Source organism: Strix aluco, chromosome 1 (genome assembly GCF_031877795.1).
Source record: "Strix aluco isolate bStrAlu1 chromosome 1, bStrAlu1.hap1, whole genome shotgun sequence".
In the NCBI taxonomy this organism is placed as follows: Eukaryota; Metazoa; Chordata; class Aves; order Strigiformes; family Strigidae; genus Strix; species Strix aluco.
This window is the reverse complement of record NC_133931.1, coordinates 93,949,714-93,977,118: the sequence shown is the minus strand read 5'-3', so window position 1 is coordinate 93,977,118 and position 27,405 is coordinate 93,949,714. Positions and strand designations below refer to the sequence as shown.

At 37.2% G+C, this 27,405-nt stretch overlaps 1 protein-coding gene across 5 annotated transcripts; it reads right to left on the bottom strand.

The window, feature by feature from the left end:
* Window positions 1-1,146: 1,146 nt before the first annotated feature.
* Window positions 1,147-27,378, bottom strand: PRP4K (pre-mRNA processing factor kinase PRP4K). 5 transcript variants are annotated; one of them, XM_074827397.1, is made up of 19 exons: window positions 27,240-27,378; window positions 22,183-23,376; window positions 18,565-18,738; window positions 18,135-18,290; window positions 17,302-17,383; window positions 15,469-15,679; window positions 12,948-13,021; window positions 11,421-11,511; window positions 10,901-11,048; window positions 9,527-9,664; window positions 8,189-8,342; window positions 7,108-7,222; window positions 6,452-6,603; window positions 5,895-5,981; window positions 4,428-5,202; window positions 3,869-3,914; window positions 3,258-3,343; window positions 2,392-2,437; window positions 1,147-1,328 (listed from the first exon to the last, which is right to left on the bottom strand). In XM_074827397.1, exons 1-15 carry the CDS (start codon window positions 27,275-27,277, stop codon window positions 4,999-5,001), a joined length of 3,018 nt encoding a protein of 1,005 aa, XP_074683498.1. In that variant the 5' UTR covers window positions 27,278-27,378; the 3' UTR covers window positions 1,147-1,328; window positions 2,392-2,437; window positions 3,258-3,343; window positions 3,869-3,914; window positions 4,428-4,998. The 5 variants fall into 5 exon arrangements, with proteins under 5 accessions (XP_074683498.1, XP_074683489.1, XP_074683505.1 ...); XM_074827388.1 differs by having other exon boundaries at window positions 3,869-5,202; XM_074827404.1 differs by having other exon boundaries at window positions 3,258-4,562; window positions 4,925-5,202.
* Window positions 27,379-27,405: the final 27 nt, after the last annotated feature.

Here is a 27,405-nt window from a genome sequence, read left to right as displayed (position 1 = left end):
GGCAAGACTGCAGACGCCTTCCTGTGCCAAATAACCGCCTTTACCAACTCCATGTTTCTTTTTAAAGCCATACAGACTTTCTTTGCTTATTATTCTTGGTAGCAACTATCAGTCCCATTCTTTTAATAGCACGTACTGTAGCTGTCCTCTTACCCCCTCCTAGTTTCTTTTTACAAGAACACAAAGCCACAATTGTTGCATTCTCACTTGAAAAGTAACACTTTTGAGACTATAACGGTTTGTGGTCCAGACGGTGACTGTATCAGTATCTACTTTCTGGGTTATGACTTATTTATTTCTAGCTGCCCATAAATAGCTTTGTATTATTTCTCATTAAGCTGAACACTGAATCTTTGTAAGTATTCTTCATCTGTTTTCACTATCTTATGATTAGCTCATACCTACTTTATAGACAGATTTGGGCCACAATCATCAAAATCAGTGTTTATGAGGAAATAACTGAGACAATGAAGAATTCAAAAGGTGTATAATGAATGGGCGGGCCAATTTTTTCATTTAGAGAAAAGCAATTATTTGTCACAAGTTTAAATTAAAGTTTTAGTTATTTAAGTATTTAGATGAACAAAACTAAGACATGTAAGTCTGGGAGGCACCTTTGGTAGTTTTGCTCCTGGACACACATAATGAGTATAACAAATATACTTAGATAATAATTTGATACATAATTTACAAGTTAAGGAATGAAAATACACACTCCATCCCACCTCACCATGCTGCTTCTCCCATTTGACTAGCCTCAATTTTTTTCTTACAAAGACTCACCTATAAACATATCTGGCTTTCCTTCACTGTAATACTATGTAATTCTTTCATCCCCTACCTCAACCAGGCTAGCACCTCCCTATAAAAGATAAAAAAAACCATGGGGAAAATCAAAGTGAAATCCACATGAATTCTTTGGCCCTGTCAGGGCTTCCAAAACCAGGAGAGTCAACAAAAGACAACTGCTCCATTTTACACATATTCAGGAAGACTTTTTCACAGATTCTTTAATACCTCTGATACCTAAGCAGACAACGCCATTCAAAGAACTATAGTTTGATTTTAGCATATTTAAAAATTGTTCATATATTTAGCAGTTTTGCAGTATGACATTTGTAAACACAACAGAATACAGGATGCAAGCAGGTTTTAAGCATACTTTATTAATTTCAAGCAACTGCCACTTCCCAACATCCTCCACCCAAGTTACAATTTTACACATACTGTAGATCGTTCTATCTCCAGTAGTATCACAGACAGGTCTGCCTTCTCTGTACGGGTCAATATACACATAAAGGTTCTTCAGAGGTTTAATGCCACTTACCCTATGCATGGAAATAAAGTATTATTAAAAAGCTTTTAAAGGAATCATTATATTTTATCAAAAGCTCTTAAACAGTTTTCAACTTTTAAATTACAGTAGTATACACCAAGGTAATAAAAACACATTCTAACTGTATAGGGCTAGTATCTTGTTTGTTCTGAATGCTTGGCAAACTAAGTATGTTAAATGTGAAGCTCCTTGTTACCATGAGGGGGAAGGAAACAGAAATTAGCACTGTAGATTTAGCCAAACTCTCTACATGTAGGCCCTCGTGAAGATACAAATTACATCTTCACGTACAGAAGGAAAAGGTAAATTATCCTCCCTCTTAGATCAGCTGAGAAATAACAGTTCAACACGAACACTCTGTTGCACAGCTGTTCTGTTTGCAGCAAGCTGCAGCCACTGGAATTCAGCTGACTGCAGTGGCACTACAGCTGCTCTGCTCTCCTCAGACCACAGGCTACTGGGACAGGTATTGCCTAAAAGTGGAGAGGTTCCTTAACAGTGTCAAAAAGTCCTCAATTCTAAAGGCTTCTGAAGCCAGAACTAAAGATTTTCTATTGTTGGCAACAAGAAGTATCAGCTGCAGCTGATACTGGATGGAGGACTGAAATCCACTTGTTTTGAATAACCCTTGTCAGCTAGCTAGCCTCTGAATCAACAATAAAGTTTGACAGAATTAAATAATGAACCTGCCAAACTTAAAAAGTGCATCATCTGCTTAAATATCTACTAGTTAAAAGACATGTATTTTAACCAAATATAATGGCAGATTTTTTCCTAAATTTCACTGGTTTTGTACTTATCATTCTACCATTTTAAGAAAACTGCATTTAAACAGCAATGCTTATCTACCTAAAGTTAATCACAGTAAAAAAATCTCTTCAACCACGAATGAAACAAACACATCTAGGTAACAAATTCTAGTACAGTAAGTACGTTTCAGGAATTAATCAGTGCTGCAGCAGTGTTAATCAATTCTAAATTGGAATGCTGGAAACCAGAAGATTAAGACAGAACTACACGAAGAGTATTTTTCATATCTTTTATAGGACAGAAACCTTTGTTCATGTCTTCTGGTAGCCATCATCTTCTTTTGAGCTGCACCTACAACACAAAGAACAAGTAAACGAGCAACTTTATGCTTCTCCAGAATAGCTTAAAACAGTTCTGTAGGCATTAAGGGGCATCTTTTCTACTGCTTTGTTTCTGTATCACCAACTCATTTCATTGTTTTATATTCCTATTTTAATAAAGTACAAAGCAACAGAAAGAGTAAGCTATTACTACATCTGTGTAAAACTGCCCTCAGAAGTGCTGCCTATGTTGTAAAAGTGCAAGTTACTTTCTGTATTTAATTAGCGAGCAACTAGTATTTCATTAAACATGAAAGCTATTTATTTTTATTTCCTGTATGAACAAGATACCTTAATATGTGGAAATAAGGAGAGATTATTTTTTATTAAGAATTTTACAATATAAATTGAGAAGAGACAGGTTGAAGGTTCCAAATAGTCATACAAAACCACCCATCTCCTGCTTGTTTTCGTAGTTAGTTCATTACATCTCCTCGGTGGGGTATTCCCCACCAGCAGAATGACTGCTTTGTGTCATTTTTCCATTCTTGAGTGCACTAAGAGTGCATGATTGTTGCCATTATGTACCTAGATGGATACAAAAATCCTTCTTAGTTCAAAGAAGTATTATAAAGTACGTGAAACCAGTGGGGTTTTCACAGCTTGTCAGAATATATTAGTAAGAACAAAGAGATGAACTTCTTAACATTGTCAAAAAGAGAACATTAAAACGGCAGTATGGACCTGAAAAGTTTGATTCTGTTTTCCTCACCCTGTATAACCAACTGAAATGTTTCAAGCTGTTTTAACTTGTTGCTAAATGTTTATCTACACATGCTGTCAGAAATAACCTTGTTAGGAAGGTGAAGTTGGTGTCTCAGCAAATCAGACCCATGGAGTAGGCGTTGAGTGGCCTGTGACTCGCTTTCCTTTTTCTCTTTCAGCACCATCAAAAGGAAAAGTGAGAAAAACAGCACAAACATTAGTTAAAGCCTGAATTTAATCCCATGTCCTACAGGAATAATTTTATTACAATGAAAGCAGACAGACAGTATCTGTAGGGTTTTTTGCTTTGTTTTTGTTTAAGCAGTGATAATTATATATCGAATTAACATAGCCTATAGCTCTCCCAAAGATTCTAACGTTTAATAATCCCTTTATAATTAAATGATTAATAGGAAATGCGGGGGTGGGTCTTATGAATTACCTGATTTACCATCACTGAAGACAGATTCTTTTAAAAATGGCTACAAATGCCTTGTTCACAAAAGACTTTATTATCTAATGATGCATACTGAAAACATACAGAAATCTGCATGGTCCACTTTACATGCAGCAGAACAATCTTCACTTTACAATAAGTAAGTGTCAACTGTTTTATGCAAGAGACAACACTTTAAAGTCACATTTCTTAAAGAAAAGCTTCATTTACAAAAGAAATAAAAGGTAAAGAAGCAATTACCGCTTTTAAAAAGCAGCTGCTTTGTTCAAGAGTGGAAGGTTTATGCCTGTATTGAAAGACAACATGATCACAAATAATGAAAACAATGAACAAATGAAACACTTTTAGCATAAAGCAGTACACTTTCAAAATGACATACAAATAGTTAAAAATTTCATTATGTTGTCTATCTATCCTTTAGATATAAGGTCTTTCAAATGAGATCCCAACATATGTAATTACTAAATGAAAACTCTTCTGTAAGTATTGGTTTTATGTCATAGTGAACTGTATTTAACAAAATGTATACAAAGTCTATAGCAAGTTGATTAAAAAAATTAAAGTAATAAGAAACAGTACACTGAAGGCGCTCTATCCATCAAGTGCGCACTCTCGAAGTTTTAAATGTGATGAACAGAACAGAAGTTGTAACTATGCCACGGTTGCAATGCCAGAAAATAAAACAAGATCATTTATCAAACATGCAGGGAATTCTGCCACAATGCTATTGTCTCTCATTTGTCAGTTGTTCCAGTAAAATAACAGCTTAAACACCGGTGATGTTGATGGGTTAGCTTACCTTCAGTGTACTGAAAGTTGTACACAACCTGCTTTAAAAGAGGAGACCATCCCTGCGGGCAGGCTCAAGAAGGAACAGACCCCCTTCGGCACTGACTACACCAAGGGCATGCTGCTGTGGCCTGCACACACACACCTAGGAAAATGTGAATATAAACAGCATTTATGCTGGCCATTTTTTAAAGACAAAAATGAAGCCAAGTCTGCTAAAAACAAATCAACCACCCAGTATTACTGCTCTTTTTTTTTTTTCTTTCTTTTTTTTTTTTATAACAGATGCTTTTTTCTTTTTATAATATATACGAACTGCAACCATATACATTAGCATTGTACTTCTGTGCAGTCTTGGCAATTAAAACAGTTCTACAGTGAAAATTTTCACATAAGACACAAAACAGAATTACTCTAACATTTCTAAAAGAAATATCAGCCTTGATGTTAATTCAAATGTATCATTTCTTCCTCAACTTTGCAGGGGAAATATTTATGTTTATATACATTAATAACTGCTGTGAAATTTCTTCAGTCTTTGTATCTTAATTACTCAAACCCTTTGAACTTCTTCATCTGGTTTAAATTTTTTCCTGGATGAAGGCGTGCTGCAGAGCCTGGTTGATGCTAATCCGTTTAGCTGGGTCTAACATTAGAATCTGGTCCAACAAGTCCTTTAGCTGGTGTACTTTTTTACGCTGGTCTTCAGGGAGTCGTTGGCACCCAATCAAGTCTGCTAACAGGTCCTTGGTTGGATTAATGGTGCTCATAACAGTAACTTTCTCCTACAAATACAAAAATGGCAACCTTGTAGAACAGAAGCATTGCACAAAACCCCTATCCCTTTTACAGAGCTTCAGCAGCAACTTTTTTCCTGGGTTCTCTCATATCTGATCAGCAATGCCCTTCATCATCATATGGCCTCATAAATCCTCACATGGGCAAAGGAAAAGAGTGGAAATAACGCTGTTGGGGGCAGGCCAGGCTGCATCTTTCACCAACAGCAGTTGCATACATGAACCTAACGTTCCAGTTAACTGACAACATCAAAATTCCACGTGAAAAGTTCTAATATCTGACCACTAATTCTGTGATTCTTGATAAATACACTATGTTAAAAAATGATACAGAAAGTAATAGTGACCTCCTGACATAAGCGCATCATACTGAAGTTGGACATCCTGCTCTAAAATAAAGGCAGAACTTCTTCTATCAGTAATTCAAGGATAGATTATGTGGAGATTGTCTGTATACATACCAAGACTTAAGAGTGCTCTTAAACGCGTTCCTAAATTGTAGGAAAAAATCTCTGTTGCCAGTTTATTACTATGTAACCTGTCAATACTGCTGCAAAAGGACATTCTAATAGTTCATAAAATCTTATTTTTAATTAAGATGTCAAGATATGTTTGAAAGACCATAATAGTAGAAAAGCTTGAAAAAAAGTAACAGGTTAGTTGACACATAAAGGACTTACCCTTTCTGTCACTTTATCTACTTCTATATACATAAAGTTGAGATTTTGATCAAAGTGCTGATCTTTGAACACACCTTTTCGAATCATCTGGAAAACGAGGGAGAGGCAAGAGTTTCAGGCAAGTTCTCTGTCTCTTACAAATTCCAGAACTGGAATCAATGTCTACTAACTTAATGCAACATGAATAATTTAATACTAATGAAAAATATATCAGAAGGACAGTAAGAAATGTCTAGATTGAATATAAAAATACAGTTCAAACCAGTTGAAAAAGAACACAGTATCTTCCATTGACTTACGTATTTTTTCAGGTCAGTGCTTAGAAGGTTTCTGCTTTCAATTTATACTTAGTCTATGAAAAAGAAGCTGTATACTTTCACTTCATAAGATTTTAAATCAATATAAATTATACAATCAGAGCGATGTCTGATATTTACTTGCTGTTAAGAGAAGATGTATATGATAAGAAACAGAATTCAGGGAGAAGAAAGAAAGTTTTATTGTTCATTATAGCAGTTTCAGATATTGATTAAAAATCATGTACTTATTTTTCTTACCTTGTTTGGCATCTTTCCTTTAAGATCCATAGCTAGTTTCAACATGTGGTTATTGGTTTTGCCAGGAAAAAGTATTTTTCCTGTATAAAGTTCATATAATGTGCAGCCTACAGACCACATATCTATACCATAGTCATAGATTTTTCCTATAACTGAAACAGGGACAATTTCAGTTATTTCCATAAAGACAGTCTTAAACAATGTAATATCACAAAACCAAACAGATGAAAAAATTCTGATTTGTAAACTGTGTTGGTGTTCCTCCTCTTAGGAATAAGAAGTCACCATTAAAGAAGGATGCAAACCTTTGTACAGTATCCCTATTATAGAAAGGGAGGTTTTTACCTAACACCCAAACTAATGAGCACGAATTAAGTTAGTAAAAAACAAGAAGTCAGAACAATACCTCCAAATTAAAACATAACTATAATCAATCAGAATGACTTCTCCCTGTCCTCACTGAGCTGACCACCAACATAAATGAAGAGTCACATAAGCATGCTTTCAAAGTCTGAATTTTTGACTGTCATCATATTTCCAGAGTGATGTTTTGCTAAGACCAAACAGAGAGTAAATTCAAGTCAAATTCTCATTTGCTAGTACTGGTATATCCTGCTACTGCTTATGATACATGTAGCCAAAACAAATGTACTTACTGATTTCTGGAGCTCGGTAAAATCTACTAACTAGATACGGTGTGATGTCATTATCTGCAACATGCGAAGCTGATCCAAAATCGCAAAGCTTTAATATCGTTTTAGACTCATTCACCTGAAAGTTAAACATAAATATTCATTAGCACTATTTGTAGACAGTATTGCCAATAGCACTGTGAAAGTGACAATCCATTTAAATCAGAGATAAGAAAAACATTCAGCCTTTAAACTGGAAGTTCTTCCCATATTCCAATCCTTCCTCTCTGTATGCTAAAGAAATTGTAAAACTTTGTTGAAGTGACAGTTAATGTCTTCAGATCCTACAAAATACACAAAAGGTCAGTTTCACATACTTTTCCCTTATCAAAATATCCTTGGTGGGCCCAGATTTCATTTCAGATACTGAAACTGTATCAGTTTAGACTTCCAACTCTAGCGTCTAGACTACCACTCATAAACCAGCATCTTATTCACATATCTCATGCTTACATAGTAAATTTTACTGCTGAGATAGCAAGAGGAGAACATTTTCAATAAAATAAAGATCTGAGTTTGGCACAAGGATGACCACCGAGAAAACCAAAGGAAACGTGTTTGATTCCTCTGATGTAGCTCTCATGCCCTGCTAATCAGAATGTTTAATGGAAACAAAAGAGAAGAAAAGGCATTAAGGGCTTTTCCCCATTATCTTAATTCAATAAACAAAATATCCATCCAGACTCAAACAACCTACTTCCATTTTGCAGAAAGCAAGTACATTTTTCAACTCTTGATGGAAAAAGTCCCAAGATTTCTCCTAAGAAAGGATACTGTCTTTGGAAGATCTGCTTTCTATAAAGATACAAGTGGATGCATGTTGGTTTGAGAAAGATTGTACTAAGTAAAAGATTGTATTTAGATGCTCTATTATATTTCTTACTATTTATACCACGATAGCATTTTATATCAAAACATGAACCCTTAACATTTTCAGTTAAACTAAATTCTGACTTCACCTAAATTAACAGAGTGATACTAATTTCAAATACTTAATTTTACACTACAGACTGTGCAAAATAAGTTTCAATTATTTATTGCTTACCAAAATATTATCTGGTTTAATATCTGCATGTAGGATATTGCATCTTTTAAGAAGTTTTAAAGCCAGGAACAACTGCTGGCTGTAGGAACGCACAGCTTTAATATGGAGTCCAACATCTTTCCCATACTTCTTTAACACCTCTCGTAAATTCATACTATTAAAAGAAAGAAAGGGAGAAAGAATAGAAAAGAGCTTAAAGAAAAACATAGTGGCCTCCTAAACTGTAAGACAAACTTGAACAAGCCAGTTAGCTTTAGACATTTTTGGAGAAAATCAGCATTCAACTTAACATGCACTCCGTTAGCTCTAGCAATGAAATAAAAATGCTGGTCAATCAAATCTATCCTATACTGTGTAATTACTAGACTGGACTTAGTTCAGGACACACCTTTAATCAAGATTAATCTGAGAGGATTTATTTGCATATGAACATCATTTTCTTAACAACTGTAAAGCCTTTGTACTAATTTTCTTCAGAAATAAATAAATAAGGAAGTATGCAAAAGATACAAGTTGAGGAGGTGATTTTTTTGTGACTTAAACAGCAGATAAAAAGACCACAATTCCAGGACAAAAACATCATTGGATATAAATAATGTACAAGTATGCTATAAAGAGATAGTGCAGAACAAGAAAATAATTTGTTGTATGGCTTATTAATGAAAATAGAATAGTAATTTAACAAAATTTGCATTGCTTCAGCATAGAACTTCTCTTCACCTCAATTATGACGAAAATTAAAATATGACATACACAAAAAATTTAGGATACAAGCATCTAGCAGGAATGGGACCTAAGGCAATTAATATATCCAGATCTATCATAAAACAGTGTCTACAACTAACCTGTCAAAAGAGCTTAATTATTTAAAGAAAAAGTGAATGTGCAAAGAAACCACTGTTAACAACTTTCTTCCTCAGACTGCTGTTATATATGTACTCTTCACAGAATATACAGCAGTTGCTGAACCTCTCTGGGAATGCATTCTTAATCCAAACCCTTACAATAAAGAATTACAAAAGCTAATAAAAATACACCCCCCAAAAAAAAAAAAATCATTAAAAGCAGCACTGTTGAGATGACCATCTTTAATAACACATTATTTCGTTTCAAATAATGTCGAGGCAGAAAGTTCACAATGATGCTTTAAGTAAATCAGAAACAGTTCAGTACTCTGTGGATTTGTGCCTCCAGGTATTATTTTTTTTTTAAAGTTTCTTGCACTTTTGAATCTTCGCAATAGATGAGGTATCAAAACAATAGCCAAAACCAGAAAGGTAAAGATCACTCAATAGTACTTTACTTTTTACAGAGAACTCCAAACATTTGTCATCTTACCTGAGTGGCTCAAATACCAGACAGAGATGTTGTTTATGGTAGAAATGCCTGAACAACCGTAGACAATGAAACTTGTCATCAGGATCTGCATCATTAAGTTTCTTCAAAAATTCCAGTTCTTTTAGGCCAGTTTTTTGCCTAAAAACAAAGAAATGTGATTATAAAACAAAATCAGTGAAATTTTAACACTTCTTAAAAATCTAGACATTCACTTGCGTAGTTATAATTATCCAGAAATGAGAAGTGTCTTGTCATTACTTAATGTACCGTGGCTTCAAAAAACTCACAACAGTGGTTTGCTGTCAGTGTCTACACATTGGGTAAGTTTATTTAGTTCTCTGATCTTCACAGCACCTTTGTAACCTACTCATCCTTTCCTCCTCCCTTCTGGTCACATGGAAAGCTAGAATTAGATTTCCTCCTGTGTTACTACACTTTAGTTTCAAACAGCACTCACTTGAGAAGTTTACTTTTTTTATGAAAGTACTTAACCACATACATTATTAAAAAAAGTTTTAAGCTACACTGACTATAAAGTACACACCCAACTGATTATATATACAACATTCCAAAATGAAATAGCTTATCAACACCCCTCCTTTTTTTAAAAAAATTTTCTAGATACCTATTTATATAACTCAAAATAACCCAGTTATACACACAGAAAATCAACCTTTAAAACTTCCAAGGTAAAATGCATGGAAAAGATTTTCATTTACGTTGTCTTTAATGGAAGAGGACATAATACATGACTAGAAAAACTGCAACAGATACTGAGAATTAGTATTACAGACAAGTCCTCACATAATGTAGTTTAATAGATCCAACTTGTTAATGTTCACTTATGCTGAAAGACCTCGAGATTTTATTTCAACAGGGAGAGTCCCATCCCTTTCTATGTATCTTACATACATGCCAACATATAGAGAATATAGAAAACCAATTAATGTACGGAGGTCTTTTTTGAGTTGCAGATCACAGATTAGCATCCAAGCCATAGCCTGCCAAATCGATTTGGTCCATCAAAACAAAATTTTTTACAGTTCACGACTCCCGTCTCAAAGATTTTAGGGCTGGGCAGGCCTCATAATTAACTGTAACCTTGTTTCTTGCTACCACTGTTTCCCTGCAGTTTTACAAATGAGAAAATGCCTGATGAAAATGCAAGTACCCTTCTCCTGTGATAGCTGTAAAGAAGTGTGGATACATAGTCCTCAAGCGCTTCCCATTATCTGGCTGATATTAGCAGAAAAGGCAGGAATCACAGCTGTAATCTGTTACTTCACTTGAAACAAAGGGAGATTCAAATCACATCATGAAAATCTTCCAGCTGTTACATATGCTTTATTACTATTAAACAAACCCATTACTTACATAAGTTCATTGTTCCTGATGATTTTAACCGCTACTTCTTGGTTTGCTCTTGCCATGTCCCTGGCTCGCACTACGTTACTGAAGACTCCCTGACCAGTGTAACCATAGACATTGTAACGTTTATCTAGAACTTCACCTATATTAACACCTGAAGGATAAAATCAAGCAATTTAAAGTTATGAGTGATGTACATAATGAAACTTTATGAAAAATAAACCATTCTGTCTAATTCAGAAAAACAGGATAAATAGTATAATCACTTAATTTCATAGTGTACAATGTTTTATATCCCCTAGTTTTATGGAAATTATGGGGAACAAACTGTGATGCTGTAAGTCTGGAGTCTTTTCATAACTGAGGTTAAAACCTGCATGCCCATTTCATTCATTAAATTACACACTCAGTGAGGGCGCTGTGGTACATCTACACTAGAATAACATTTCAGTACTTTTACATGAGGATCTTTTCCATTCAGCACCCTCACTCTAGCTGTCCTTGCAAATCAACAAATACAACTTACGGTAATAGCCTTCTGCATCAGTCCAGTTATCCCTGAGATTGGGGTTTTCTTTGAAGTCTTTTCCAAACCCAGCAGCCCTTAGACGAGCACTCTGAAATAAAAAGAAAAGTAACAACTTTGCTTGTGTGCTCTGTTTTTCCTTGATGTTTACTTATCAAAAGCTCTTTTTTCCTACTAAAACACTGTTCCTCTCCACAGTACAAACACACTGATCTTGTAGGAGAGAGAAACTACTGAACACAAAATGCTATTTACATACCAGTATGTAAAGACTGATGCAAGGAAAGAGGATGAGATCAAGCAATAGAACTATTATTAAACATAAATGGGAAAAGTTTCAATTAACACCCACAAGGAATTTATTTATACAAGTCATGTTAGAATGCACATTTTGGACCATCTGAATAAGACTGTTACTTACAGTATGTTCGCAGTAAAAAAGTTTAGCAATTTGTAAGGAAAATGTAACTGTTTAAGCCTTGAATTTCTGTTCATTCAATGCCACTTCATAAATTTCATACTATTATACTTATGATCATAAAATTACTACAATTGCTGTTGACATCTCTTAACAGATTTGGCAATATATTATCACAGATTCAAATCTATGAGTAGTAAAGAATATCTTCAATTGAACAACAGTTTCTGGAAAGGGGAACTGCTCACTTACAAGCCATGTAAATCCCTACTTGTAACTTCCAAATTTTTAAAAATGGACCCCCTCACACTGTCCTTCAAATATTTATCTTTTTCCAGGTCAAGGGGGTTTTGATTTTTTAAATTTTATTATCAGTGTTACTAGAGTGACACCATGACAGCCTTTTTTCACCAATACTTCTGTCATAACTAATAGATTGTTTCTGCCATAAACTGAAATTAACTGGAGAATTTCTAAGTTAAGAAGAAAATTTTTATCTTGACTTATTTCTCAGTGATCTGCATCAGCAACATGAGGTAGATTTACAGAGAATGGCAAGTAAGATCTCAAAACTAGTCACTGGACTGCCAATCTTTGCAGGCCACTTCAGCACATTTAAAGAAAAGCTGCTGGAATAGTGCAAAAGTAAAACCAGGAAATATCTCTCTTGATCCAAAAAACAAAACAACCCACCAAACCAACCACCACACTACTCCAACACAGCATCATTAGCAAATTAAAATATCTTACACAGACACTTTTTAATTAACCATACATGAACCTCTGAAAAAAGCACATATTTAGAACAGGGCAGCATGGTACCATTACATAAAGCTTGTGCCCTTATTAGGTCCTATTCAAACAGCACGTAAATTCCCCAACTGCTTACTCTGGTAAAACTCCCACTAATTTCAACAGGTTTTCTTTCACTGAAATACTAATTAAGAGCTACTTTGTCCGTCTCGGCTGATCAAAAGATTCAGAACATACTATCCACTCAGTTACACATGCTTTTATAAATCAAAGTTCCCACAAACCTCAAGTGACAGTAACTCTCAAGCAAAAAAAAAAAAAAAAAATCACACGTTTCATCTCCAAGAATTACCTACATCAAAGTATGCAGCGAACATATCATCTGATTCTGTGAACATATCAGGAGCTAGCAGTTTCTTCTGAGCTGAACCTTAAAATGAAATTTAGATTACTCAACATGAAAAAGATGACAAACTAATAACTCTGTTACCAGTATAGTTCATGACTTGGTATCTTTACAATATAATCTAAGATCAGTATGTTGGCAAACAGGTAGCTCTACTAATGTTTCTAGCAAATACCATTTTACATTCTACAAATACAAAACTCATATTGGTTAAATTCTTCAAAGCACTCAAAAATTTATACCTCCTTGAAAAATTAAGTATAATAGCTTTCAAATAATTCACACAGCAGAAAGAAAAAAGTACATACTTACATGATCCCTACAGATAATGACTATATTTATATATGCATAAAAAGAAATATAAATGACTGTGTATACATAAAAAAAATATAGACATGTTTTCTACGTACAAGTTCAGGCTTTTCTGCTAATCACAAGGTATTTTACTAAAAAAATAAAGTTGTACAGCCGAGTTGTTTCTATGGAAAATGTTTTCTTCAACCCTATCAAAATGGACCTCGTGTGTAGCTTTTAGTCAAAGACGATGTTAACTATTATGCTTAAGAGAAACATTTTTAATGTGGGCAAGATTCTCCCTTTCTCACCTTTTAATCATCTTTAAAGTCCCAAAGACATTTTACTTGGTTGATAAAAGCAAAGAAATATAAATTAAGTACACATTAGCGAAAGCAAGTAAACTTCAAACTATTTCATAACACACATTATGGTAGCATCCCTTCATGACCATGGTAAATCACAGACACTCCCTTTAGGGTAATAAGCAATGGAGAAAAATAAATGGCCAACCTCAGATGCTTCAGGTCTCATGATGCATATAGCCAACGACTTTCATACAAAATAACTAGACTGAAATCTTCTGACAGCATCAAAAACTCTCATCCATCATGCTGACACCATTGTTTCAAGGTATAGACTTGTCACCTGACACTATGGGGAGACAGGTTACACCTCTTTTTCAAGATATAGACCCAGCAACTTCCTCAAATTTTTAGTTCCAGTTACTCACACTTTCATTGGGCTACAATGAGTTATTAACTAGTTCCTCAGCAGCTTATTATCCTGGCCCACTATGAGGTCAGAATATAAATAAAAAAATGGCTCTTACAAACAAAGATGATCCACTGCTTCCATCTGTTGTTATAGCTATCTCCAACCAAGAATCCTACCAACATATGAAAATTCCCAGATTTGAGTGGAACTGATCTATTTTTGAAAACAAACCTTTTTCATGCCTTTAAAATATCTAGTTAACAGTTATATTTTCATGTACCTTAGTGGACAAAATTAGAAAGAAGTACATGCCTCGACAAAAAAGGAAAAAGATATTGTCTGGTACACATAAGAAGACTAAGTCTAAACTTGTGGTATGCTAATACAGGAAAAGTGCCTAAGATAGCTCTTTCCACCTACACTGCAGAACGATCTGAAAACATACTGCTCAAGGGAACACCAGGACAAACTACAGAGCAGTACACCAGTCCCAAAGAGATGCAGCTTTATTACTTCAAAGAGAAGCATCCACTAGAAGACAGCATATTGAGCCCCCAAGGATACATCTAGCACATGACATGAAATAGAAGCTAACTGTCCAACTACTTCCTGAGGGGTTGGGCAGGTTTCACAGCCCTTGTTAAACAGTGTGCTGTTGCAATTAAACCGTAAAGAGAAATTGAAGTAGTTAAAACTAGCTCAAGTATGACCACACAGCAACAAGACACACCTTTGACTATTCGGAAGATGTACAGTAATCCACTTTCAAAGACACACACACACACAAAAAGCTGATTGTCAATATTACAGGGTGCACTGTTCCATGTTCCTTTTGCCGCAGCAGGCACAAGGCAGGTTTTATATCAAGATGTATTTCACTTCAGTATTGCTGTACAATAGATTATGTGCAGGGAGGAAGAGGAGAAAACAGCCATTTCTTCAGCAAGTTATGCCACCAAAATGGATGTACTAACAATGACTTTCAAAAGCCTTAATCATTCTAAATACTACAGACCTACCTATATTCTTCCTACACAGTGGCTTTGACCAAAGAAAGGGACAAAAGGGCCATGGTTTCCAACCCACCCCAAAATAGAGACTAGGACTATATTAAGCTTCTAAGAAAACAACAAGCATAACTGAAAAGAAAAATCTGGAAGTTAAAAAGGGTGATTCTTAACTATAAAGACAGACATTGTTATTTGCTCTTCCAAACATATAGCATGAATTGTGTTAAGAGTTATTAGAAATATAGAGAACATGTTCCATTCATATCATCCTCCTTAACAAGCAAGCTTTATTTTAACATTATGTTTTAAGTACCATAATATTTGTGGAAACATTCTCAAATCCTGTCCAAAAAGTCAATCTTCTTCCAACGCTAGAAGCATATAAGGAAACTAAGCCAAATGTCTGAGCTTTCACAAATTGCATTATAAAGTGAGATTTCAGATCCTTACCATTGTTCTGTTCAACTGTCATGAGGTTGTGCTTGGCTTTTACTGATGCCTCAAATGTGTCCACATTTTCCCGTTCATACTCCTTAACATCAGCAGCTACTCTTTCTAGGATGTCATCTGGCGAATTTGAGCGACTACGTGTACTACTTTGAGGACTGCTTGGTTCAGATGGTACAGATATATTACCGTCTTCTGTCTGGCCTTTGTATTTCTAAAAAGTAATTTAATTATTAATCTCAACATCACAGCTTATCACAATTTAAACATTTTTATACTTGCTCTTTTTCAATGGTTTGTGCTAAACTTTAATCTTTGCTTTCATAATCAGCTACATCTCTAAAGGCAGCAGATTATTTGCAGAATGGGATATAGCTTTAGAAAACTCATTTTGCCACAATGCACTGCAGCCCAGACCATAAAATAAGACTGAAAAATTCACGTGTGTCCTTTAGGCTTTTACATTTCTGTAAAAAAAGATTTTTATTGAAGATTAACTACTTTGTTGTGCGTGACAAAATGTCAGTAGCGATAGATTTATTACTAAAACATGCTGGTGCACAAGTATTGAAATAAAGTTTTTAAAGAAAACATAATGATTTTATATCTTACATACTAGAATCATTCCCATTTTTATTACTGTTATGGTACAGAAAAGTAGTTTTTAGATTCAGATTCTTTATTTGAATTGGAGATCCTGTTTATTCATTCATTCTTGTTGAAAAATTTCAGATGGCATTAAAAAAGTTCAAGACAACACCTTTACAAATTATTTTTTTTAACTTAAGTAGTATGAAATTATACTTCCTCTCCCCAAAGTTATACTTTTTATACTTTAACTTAAGTAGTATAAAATGTCACTTCCTCTCCCAAAAGTCAAAAATCAAAATTAATAAATGTTGATACCACTCAGTTATCAAGGTTGAGCAATTCAGTAATACAAGCAGAGGTTTCCCATTTAGGGAATGAAGCTCTGGAATTTGCTTTTTGCATGGACCAACAACAGGTATAACCACCGGCCTTTAAAAATAATTTACTTTATACGGTTTTGCTCAGTCATAGTTCTGAGGGATTTTACAATGGGCTTTGCATAAAAGTCAAACGATGAACAGTGTTTTTAGTGCTGCTTAAAATAAGCAGCACATTCTAACTGGTGTTTTTATAACTAAATATTAAGTAAATACTCTACAGCATTTTGCTTACTATGTTCTAACTATGTGCCAAATCCCAACTTTAAAAAGAGATACCTGACTTGTACTGTAGAATTACATCCTCTTTGTCCACAGCTCCTTTTCAGGGGTCTCAATCACATACTACCTGTCACTACTGCTACCTTCTTACCAGGAATAAGAAGTTGATGGGAACTCACACATGTAACAGAATACATTAACTGCATTCATGAAGGCGGAACCCATGTCAGTGGCTTTATGAAGTTTTGGAAATGGACAAAGACAACTTCTACTCGAAAAACTGACCAGTTAGGTTAATTGATACGTAACTTAATGCTATATTGACACTACAATATCAATGATACAGCTACGAAGAAAACCTAGAGGTTAAGATAATTAAAGAACATTTTTAACATGTCATAGGACTGTCAGAGAACGTCTAACTGAAACACAAAAATGATTCACAGAAGAGTCGCTTCAGTCTTAAAAGCAATGCTGTTGCAATAGAAGTGTAAATTTTGAGGTTAACATTCTCAATAAATTGGAAAAAATATAGTAATTACTATCACAATGTAGTAATAGGCTAAGAGCCTTCCTTTAACACAACATTTTACACTAAAACCATAAAATTCATTTCTGTAACCCACATGATGATATAACCATGTACCTGAACAATTGCTTGCCGCTGTAATCTTCTTTGTCTTATCTCTGCTTCTTCATCCTCTTCTTCCAAATCAAAGTCTTCAAGACTATAAAAATTATTTTTTATATAACATCATAAATGTAAGATTATCTAGTGAATTTTACCACATGCAGTTCTTTGGCATAGAAAGCACACAATATATTAAACAATAGCTGTTCAACTGAGTCAGAAAACAAAGGCGTATCAAATCCCAGTGTGTATATTTACATCTCCTTACAAAGAAAACTTATCTTTTGTATTTCATTGGGATTTTGTGTATTTCATTTTTAACTGCAAACAATTAACAGTAACTGTTTTTGAAGAGGAAAAAACAAACAAAAAAACCTTGTCCATTTTCATTCCAGTATCATTCTTACTTAATAATTTGATTAAGAATGCATACTCTTGTGCAACTGGATTAAGTAGATATTTAGCAAATATAAAAACAATTTGCAGATAACAATTAATCCTTTCAGCTATTACAGTTTTTCCTCAAGCAATAAGCTTGAGGAAGTGGACCAAATATTTTCACAAGATACTGATCAAGCTGAATTTAGAAACCTAACAACGTATCATCCCCTCAGGTGTGATCACTAGCCAACAGGTCTTGATATTTCTTGCATACTCCAAAGTTTTTCAGGTCACCCCAACAGTAATTTGACAAGATCACAAGTACTAAAACATGATTAAGGTTTTAGGTGACAACCCAAAAACTACACCATGAAGATAAACGTCAGTTCATTCTCAGTATCAGTGTGTATTTTTACACTACAACTGTATTTACAGATTATCAACACAAGGTAGAAATTAATTCTTACTTTTCATCTGATGAAGACTCCTGTTCAGCTTTCATACCCTCAGAAAGACTACCTTTAAATTTGTCTTCTTTAACTTTGCTTCTGCTCCTACGTCTATGGCCACCACGTGACCTGGACCTCCTTCGAAGGCGAGATCTACTTCTTCGGCCTCTATCCCTGGTAACAGTAAGAGGGGTTTGGGTTTTGGGGGTTTTGATTTGGTTTGGTTTTTTGGAAGAAAAGGAGGAAAATCTATTCATCAAACATAAAGGTGCAAAATGACTCCAAGTAAATAAACAAATTAATTAATGGAGGACAAAATGAATTCAACTATGCTAGCATATATAAATGTGGACAAAAAAATGCATCATCTTTTTACACACAAGAGAGCAATCTTTATTCTTTTAGTAATATTTTATAAAATATATTAAAAAATGCGGTGTGTCTTTACCTCCTCCGAGGAGACCTACTCCGCCTTCTCGGAGATCGGCTACGTCGAAGGGGTGAACGAGACCTCCTTCTAATGGGGGACCGAGACCTTCTTCTGGATGGGGACCATCTACTGGGTGGGCTAACGTCTTTTGATCTTTCACGTCTAGACAAGATATCATCTCTGGTCCGCGTTCTTAAAATAGAGGAAGAGAATGGTAGTAAAATCAGGAGCAAGCTGAAAACAAAAATCACCATCTCCCCTAAAAGCTCACTTTAAAATCTTACTGCAGGTGAGGGACCACCGGATGGGCTTCTGAGGGAGGGGTGGATAAGTGTGCTGCAGAGCTGGCTGCCCTTCCTGTGTGTCTCCCCACCCTGAGAAATATGTGCCCATACACAGGTCTAGTTCAGCACAACTCTGGAAACAGAGATTGTCAATTACTGCCACAAAGCTAAGAGAGATTTTAAAGCAAAGCTTGTGTTTAGGTCTTACATAAATAGTGGCTGCTTTCATGGTTATCAGAAACAGTATTTAAACAATACATACAATCCAAAATCTAATTCTTGAGAATCTTCTCAGCAACTTTGCAACATGGTATTGAAATTTAGGACCATGCAACTCTACAACGATGACTTTAATGTCTATTTCAATTTGGGCACTAGAACTGGACACCTTCAATATTTCACACATTCTAATATAGCAGCTGAAAACTAAAATTCTTAATGAACATGTAAACTAACCTTTCTCAAATTAAAAAATAAAAAATTTGTCATTCTTGTCTGTACGGATTCACAATTATTCAAGAAAAAAAAAAATCCTTGATGGGACAACTACATTAAAGAGCTTATTTATATTCCACGACAGCAAGACTTCAATCAAAAATTGGAAAGGATAGAAGTTAAAAATATTTTAACAATTATTCTAATGAGGCTGCAACAGAAATTCTTGGAAAATATTTCCACACGATTGTTCAAAGGAAATACTGCTACTCTATTTCTTCCCCCCGCCTTTTTTTAAATCAAATTGGAACAAGTTATTTTAGACGTTATATCTCATCAATGAACAAAATCTCTTGGGTCTGAGAGATTAATTCCACCCATTCTGTAATTTTTTTTGTTTGTTTTGAGACTGCTATATCAGCTTCAGTTATCTTAGCTATGTATAATGACCACACGCACGGCACTGATGCAAAATAGTAAACAGTGGGTCAGACGGAAAATTTATGCACATGCAGAAACACTGGCAGTTTGTACAAGAAATTACTGTACTCAAATGCTGGAGCAAGCTGATCCCTTTAACCCATTTAATTTATGTTATGTTCTTGTGAACAATATTACAAAGAAGTCACAGGATGAACTGACAGTTCTAGGTTTCCTGGCTAACAGAGTGGTTATACTGCCAAAATCCAAACAAAATATCTGATTAAAAAAAATCAGTTCAGGATCACACGTATAAGATAAAAAGTAGAAGCTGATTAAGAATTCATAGTAACATCATACAATGAGTAACCAGTCAAAGACCTGAGAAGTATTGTACATGATTTGAACACTGGAAACAAACATGAAAAATAAAATTACTGGGATTTTTTGTTAAAACTGTTCATTAAAGGTTCTGAAATTCTCTGGCAGCCTGAGTAATTACAGGTAGTTAAAACTCCAGCATAGTTGGAGTTAGTTCAGGATGTCCCACAAAGAAAGATTATTCCTGCTGATTTGCAAACACTTCCAGCAGAAAATATTTCTTAGCAGTCCCCCACTCACAAGTTGCTCACCACGGTGTTACAGAGTATGAATTTGATAGCAAAATTCTAGACACATGCACCGCTTGAAATAGTGTCTAGACAACTAATTCAAACTGACTGCAATGAAAGCTGTCATGAGAAATGAAAACTGAAAGGTGCAAAATGCTACGGAAGAAAAGTCAAATACTATCATAGACTCATAGAATGGTTTGGGTTGGAAGGGACCTTAAAGACCATCCAGTTCCAATCCCCCTGCCATGGGCAGGGACATCTTCCACTAGACCAGGTTGCTCAAAGCCCCGTCCAACCTGGCCTTGAACACTGCCAGGGAGGGGGCATCCACAACTTCTCTGGGAAACCTGTTCCAGTGCCTCATCACCCTCACCATGAAGAACTTCCTTTACATTTAATCTAAATCTACCCTCTTTCAGTTTAAAGCCATTACTCCTCATCCTATGATTACATGCCCTTCTAAGAAGTCCCTCTCCAGCTTTTTGTAGGCCCCCTTCAGGTACTAAAAAGCTGCTGTATGTAAGGTCTCCCCAGAGCCTTCTCTTCTCTGGGCTGAACAACCCCAGCTCTCTCAGCCTGTCCTCACAGGGGAGGTGCTCCAGCCCCCCAATCATCTTCGTGGCCTCCTCTGGACCCACTCTAACAGGTCCATGTCCTTCTTATATTGGGGGCCCCAGAGCTGAACACAGGACTCCAGGTGGGGTCATGCCACCACATTCCCGATTCACCAGGAAGCAGCCAGATAAACTGCTAGCGCTTATAATACTTGCTTAATCTGGTTAACGCCACTGGGGCCATCCGCCATAGTACCTGCAGTATTGCTAAGCAGTAATACAGACAAATAAGCTGATAACGCGCCTGTAGAAGATACCCCATACTTGAAACCACAGTAACCTTCAATGATGCAGACAGAAATACTTTCACATTTATTAGGTGCTTATTTACGGAGCTAGATCTTTGTTGTTCCAATACAGTTTTAAATCAAGAACAAAGTATGAATTCTCGAGTGGGTGAAGCTAAACCCCATGATAAAAAATTTTAAATTATTCACTATCCAAAAGTAATGCTGAACTCTTCTGCCTGTTGAACTTCTTATATTTAATGAATTAACTTCCAAAAATGTATAGACTTATATTATTCTCTGCTTGGGAATTTACCATCCAGGCCGTATCAGCTTCAGAGAAGGAGATGCTAGTGATTATTGTCTCATGGTATACATTAATTTTCAAGCGGATTTCATAGGCAAAACTGTCTTTTTAAAAAAATGCCAAGACTAAAAATACATTTAAAAGATTTCAGTCTTTCTCTTTAAAGCGTATACAAAATATGGTAATGATATACAACAGACCAATACTGAAGCAACACTACCATACCTCTAGCAAACGAAAAATATAAAATATGTTTAAGAAAAAAATGACTGTGAGGAGGACATCTTGATATAAAAGATTTGCTTACATTCACACATGCTGACTCTATCATTAGGGGTGTTTTTGAGGGGAGAAAGCTTTGCCTTAATTACGCACTTTTAGCCAACACTGATAAACAGGGGACTCTCACTCCACAGAAATTCCTGAAAGCAACAGAACTATTATCTAAGAAACAAAATGGAAGTCAAATTCTGAATCCAAGCCAGTGACCTGTAACGGTGTGAGCAGAAGTAATTGAGGACTTTAACAACCAAAGCTGAATTTGCATGTCTTACAGCTGGGGGGAGTATTTTTTAAAAACTGAATACATACAAAGTAAGCTCATAATATAATGCACAATCTGATTACCTTTTTTAATAGCTATTTTCAGCATAAAACAAAGAGATAAACACCGCACTAGAAGATAGTTCCTCCTGTAATGCATTTTTGCAATGGTTCATGACATATTTAAGTTACCTGGGAGAAGAAAGACGTCTCCTTTCTGATTCTCTTCTTTTCCTTTCTGCAGACCTACTCCTCACTCTTCTAACTGGAGACCGAGTTCGAGAGGGGGATTTACTCTGTTTAGATCTACGATCATTAAAGAGAGGGGATCTGCTTCTTCTTGACTTTTCACGTTGTTTGGGAGATAAGCTTCTTCCTTTTGGGCTACGGCCAGGTCGTCTAGGGGACCTGTTTTCTTTCCCTGAAGAAGCATCTTTAGAAGGAGATTTAATTGGCTTTTTTTCTTTGTCAGTCTCTGATCTCCTAGGTTTTCTATCTTTGGACCGTGATCTTCTATCTTTGGATTTGCTTCTTAGTTCTGTTGGAGATTTAGATTTTCTGCCACGATCTCTGCTTTTGTTTTCATTTACAACTGGAGACTTTCTGCGATCTCTTGATTTACTTTTATCATCAGCCTTATTTCTATCCTCTGGGGGAGACTTAGACTTTCTGTTTTTCTCCTGAGATCGCCTTTTAAGCATTGGAGACCTAGATTTCCTTGCCTGATCTTGAGACTTACTTCTCTTATAAGGGCTTTTGGATTTCCTCCTCTCTTTTGACTTGCTTCTAGTTGTCTTCTCTTTGATTCCATCCACTCCTACCTTGCCTTTCTTTTTGTCAGATCTATGCCTAGTCCTTTCTTTTGATTCACTCTTACTTCCTTTCTTGGAACTAGTTTTATTGTCCACAGGTTCTAATTTCCCCTTAGTGTTTGACTTAGCTGTAGGTCTCGTTCCATTTCGCACTTTTTCATTGATCTCCCCCTCTTCTTCAGATCCTGACTCATAACCTTGTAATATTAATCCCATCCCAGACTGGACTTTTCCTTCCATTAATTCATTTTCAAGTTCAGCTTTCAATAATGCTCTTTGTTTCTCCAAGTCTTCCAGAGGAGCTAAAAAATCAATTTTAGTTCTTTTAGCTGGTCCATCTTCTTTGTCAGAGGTATCAGCTACCTCTTTCCGTTTATGTTTCTTATGTTTGTGTCTGTGTTTATGTTTTTTGTCCTTATCTTCTTCTGAAGAATGTTTATGTTTCTTGTGTTTACTTCGGTGTTTGTGTTTCTTTTTTTTGTGTCGGCTGTGCTTGTTCTGAGGTTGGTCTGCCTCTGATACTTCCCCATTTTCTTCATTTACACTTTTCTCAGATGCATCGGCATCTTCAACCCTGCAAAAAATAAAACCCACAGATCAGTACTATCAACTCACTGCAGTCCTTAATCTTGTGTTGACAGTCTTTTTTATGATAGAAACTAACTGGCATTTAATTACCTACCTTTGGGAGAATTAAAAATGTACGACTAATGTAACTTAAGTTACAACAGCAGGTACACTTCCTCATGAACAGACAGCTATGACTGCCAAAAGTAGTACGGAAGGAAGATACAGCAAATGCACTAACTAAACAAAACCTGTGGGTGGAATCAATGCTTATGCTTTTAGGTTCAATACAGACAGTATCTGTTAACAGTATACACCACTTTTGTATATCTATGCATCCTGTCAGTCCATCATCTATCTTATTTGCTGCTCCACTCTGATGCCTAACCCAAGCTGTGCCTTTTAAAAAGTATTTTCAAATGGTGCTCCAAAGATCAAAACTTATTTCAAGGGATGACGCTGACCACCTAATGAAACCAACTTGCAAAATCTCACGTAGTTGACTGATTCTCTTAACTGCAATTTTTCTGGAAGTGTACACACCTGTTAGAAGATCAAGAACTGTTCTTATCATGCATTTATATTATTTATGCAATACAGGGAACACTACTGAGGAACAGGATATATTAAGGAAGTCTAATTTCAGAAAAGCTTTCTGATAGTATACAACAGACTATCAGCTTCCCAAGAAAAAAGCAGTAATCTTTAGACCTGTCAGATGGCACTGGCTGAAAAAGAGGCAAGTCTACAGCAGGTTATTAAAATAATAATGTACAGTGTTTCTTCTAAAAAAGAAAAATAATTTCAGTTAGCTAGTCACAGCAACCAGCAATTTAAATAGCGTACTTAACTTCAGTCCTGATGTATGCATTCACTTATCTTCTTTAGACACTGAAACTGGCTTACCAATAGTGTTTTTACAGTGTTTAGCAAATACCTCCTGATCTCCTTCAGAACATCGATTAGTTACTGTCTGTGGCAAGATGGACATTTGCCTTTTGAAATCTGTTGCCAAATATTATAGGTGCCAGAGTTCACCTTTCTACAGACTCATCCCATCTAAACTAGTTTCAGAATTTACTAGCTAACACTTTAATAACTTAAATATAGCTCTTTCTGTATCCCAAGCCTCATTCACTGAAAAGAAATTTCCTAAACACAACGATCAGGAGTGGCGGGGGGATATACACAGAAATGTAGAAATACCTTCCGAACTCTACTAGTTTCATATGACAGTTGTTTCTGAAGAATATGATCGACAATCCAATAGAATAAATATATCAGAGGTATTCTAAGCCAGGCCTAACGGATGGCACGTCACTATAAATTTGATTAGTGTCTTCCTAATTAAGGATAGGATCTTCAAACAGCGCAGTTACTGATTCTCTCCTGCTTGAGTTAATGCAAATTCTATAACTACTAAACAATCCAGACTTTTCTGCAACACACACTAAAATTATTTGCTAAAACCATTAACTGTTTAGTGTTCTAAAATGAGAAAATCCTAAGGGAACAGACTGTTTTGAGTTTAAAATATGTAATATTCAGAGACTTAAGTCAGAATGCCGTATGCTTTTTCTTTTACATCTTTACCACTACTTCTGCTTACTCAAAGCATACAGAAAGAAGGGTGTTTTTATTAATTGCTTCCTCTTGTCACTCCACATGATTATGACAACAGAATGTCAGAAAGAAACACAAGAAACTGCCCTAAAATGAGTTTGGTCTACGTTGCATTTAGCACAAAAGACACGAAAAAGTAGGAAAGAGTATTAAAATGTAAAACTTTTTCAACCTGGATTTGCAATCAAGAGCAACCATGTCAGAGGGCAGAGTCATGTCACAAGGAGAATTTGAAGGGAACTATGCATCTTTCAAGATTTTAGTCAGATACAAGATGCTGTATAAGTCCCCGATTAACACATTAATGGTACTTCAATACATTATAAAAATATTATAGAGCAACAAAAATCACATCTGTTCAAGCTCCTCCAGATAAGCCTTCCTTCTCTTAATAGCAAAAAGCGGCACTGAAATTTATAAGGAAGTTATTTTGTTATTGTATGTATTTTAATGCTGCATAATAATGTCACCTTACGTTCCGTAAAAGCAAGCTGGTAGCAGAGGCGCCAGATGAGGTACATCACCACAGCCGTACCTCAGGCCACGCCAGACCACTCATACAACTGCTGGCTTTCTTTGCAGTTGTACCTCAACTATGAAATTACTGTTAACTTCATTAATATCCATGAAATATTTCAGAGTTTCTTCATGTACAGAAATCTGTTTATTTCTAGTAATTCCATCCAAACATGGATAAACTTTTACTTCATTTAAATGCTTCAGAGGCATAATGTTGTGGATGAGAAACTTTTTAAGACGACTTCCAAAGGTGATGAGGCAGATACGTATCTACACGTTTAGGTGCTAATGGCTTTAAATACAGAGGAATCGTGACATGATCTTGTTATAGCCCCACTTTTTCTTATTTTAAATTCAAGAATGACAGGAAGTTCATGAAGATTTGCACAGAGATTTCACCCATCTTTTCCTACATTCAGGCTTCCTGTCATCAGTTTTTACCTTGTTACTCTCAGTTAGGTTCCTCTATACAATACCAAACTCTCTTCTTTCATGTCCTCATGCGTTTTACATGGTTCACGTGTACATCCACTGATTTTCCTCACCTGTTTTTTACTCCCACGACTAACAAATAAAAAAACAAGCCTTGAATGTCAACTTTTTAAGGCAGAAAAAAATACAGGAAGCACTTAATATGGCTAAAATATTTATATAGTGAAGAAGAGCAATAAAGGGAGCTTTATTACACATAAATAAAGTGAGTAGGTTTTCAACTCTGGGCAAAAGTTCCAGAGAAGAAAGCGTCCACGAGCTCCTGAGCGTCGACAAACCTAAATCTCACGACGCTAACCGGGGCGCCAGGGAAGCGCACCCCCAGAGCCCCGGTCCGGCGGAGAGGCGGCAGCTCGATCTTCGCTTCCCAACGGGAGCCGGGAGTTGCCAGTCATTTCGAGGGCTGGAAGGAGGGGCTGGCGGCAACAAATCGCTTTTTGCTTCCACCAGCAAAGGCACTTTTTATAACGCGAGAGCGCCCGGGACTCGGGGGAGGTGGGCTCGCCGCAGGGCGGGCGGCGGCAGGCGCAGGGGCAGCCCCGAGGCGCCCGGCTCCCCCCCGCTCCTCCGGGGAGGCCTCGCTCGGACCGAGCCGCGGGGTGGCGGCGGGTGGCGGGATCCCGGGGAGCGCCGACCCGGTTTTCCCTCGGGGACGCCCGAGCTCTGCGCGCCGCCGGGCACCCGCCCGGCCCGGGAGGGCAGCAGCCTCGCAACCACGCGGAGGAAGAGGATCCCCCCTTCCCCCCCGCCGCTTCCCGCCGCGGCAAACCCTCTTCCCCGGGGCGGGGCAGGCGGTGCCGGAGCGGGAGGGCAGAGCCGGGCCCCCCGCCCCCCCCGCGGTGGGAAGGCGCACGCGGAACTGAGGACACGCGCCCGCAGGTCCCGGCTCCGCTTCCCCTCCCCCCGCCCCCAGCGGGCCGGCTCGCGCGCGCCCGGCTCGCGGCCTCCCGCGCGCCCGCCGCCTTCCCGCTCCCCACCGGCAGGAGGCGGCTCCCACGGCCCAGCCCGGCCCGGCCCCTGCTGGGCCGGCGAGCGGCTCCTATAGCAACCCCTCTCCCCCGGAGCGGCCGCCTGCCCCCATCTCCCTCCTCCTTCCTCCTTCGCCACCTCCACCCGGGCCGCTTCTCGTCCTTCCCCCCCCCCCCCCGCCCGCCTCCTCCCCTCGCCCGCGCTTCCCCCTCCGCCTCCCTCCTCCCCGAGGCGCCATCGCGAGGAGCCTCCCAGCCGGTCTCTTACTCGGGCGCTCGCAGCTCGGGCTCCGCCGCGGCGGCCATTTTGAACTTCCAAACTCCTTCGCTGCCGCTGGGGAGACGCGGGGCCGCGGCGCACGCGCACGGAGGCGCCGCGGGGGGAGGGCGGGGTGAGGCGGGGGCAGCCGGCCGCCGGAAGTGAACCCCGCGCG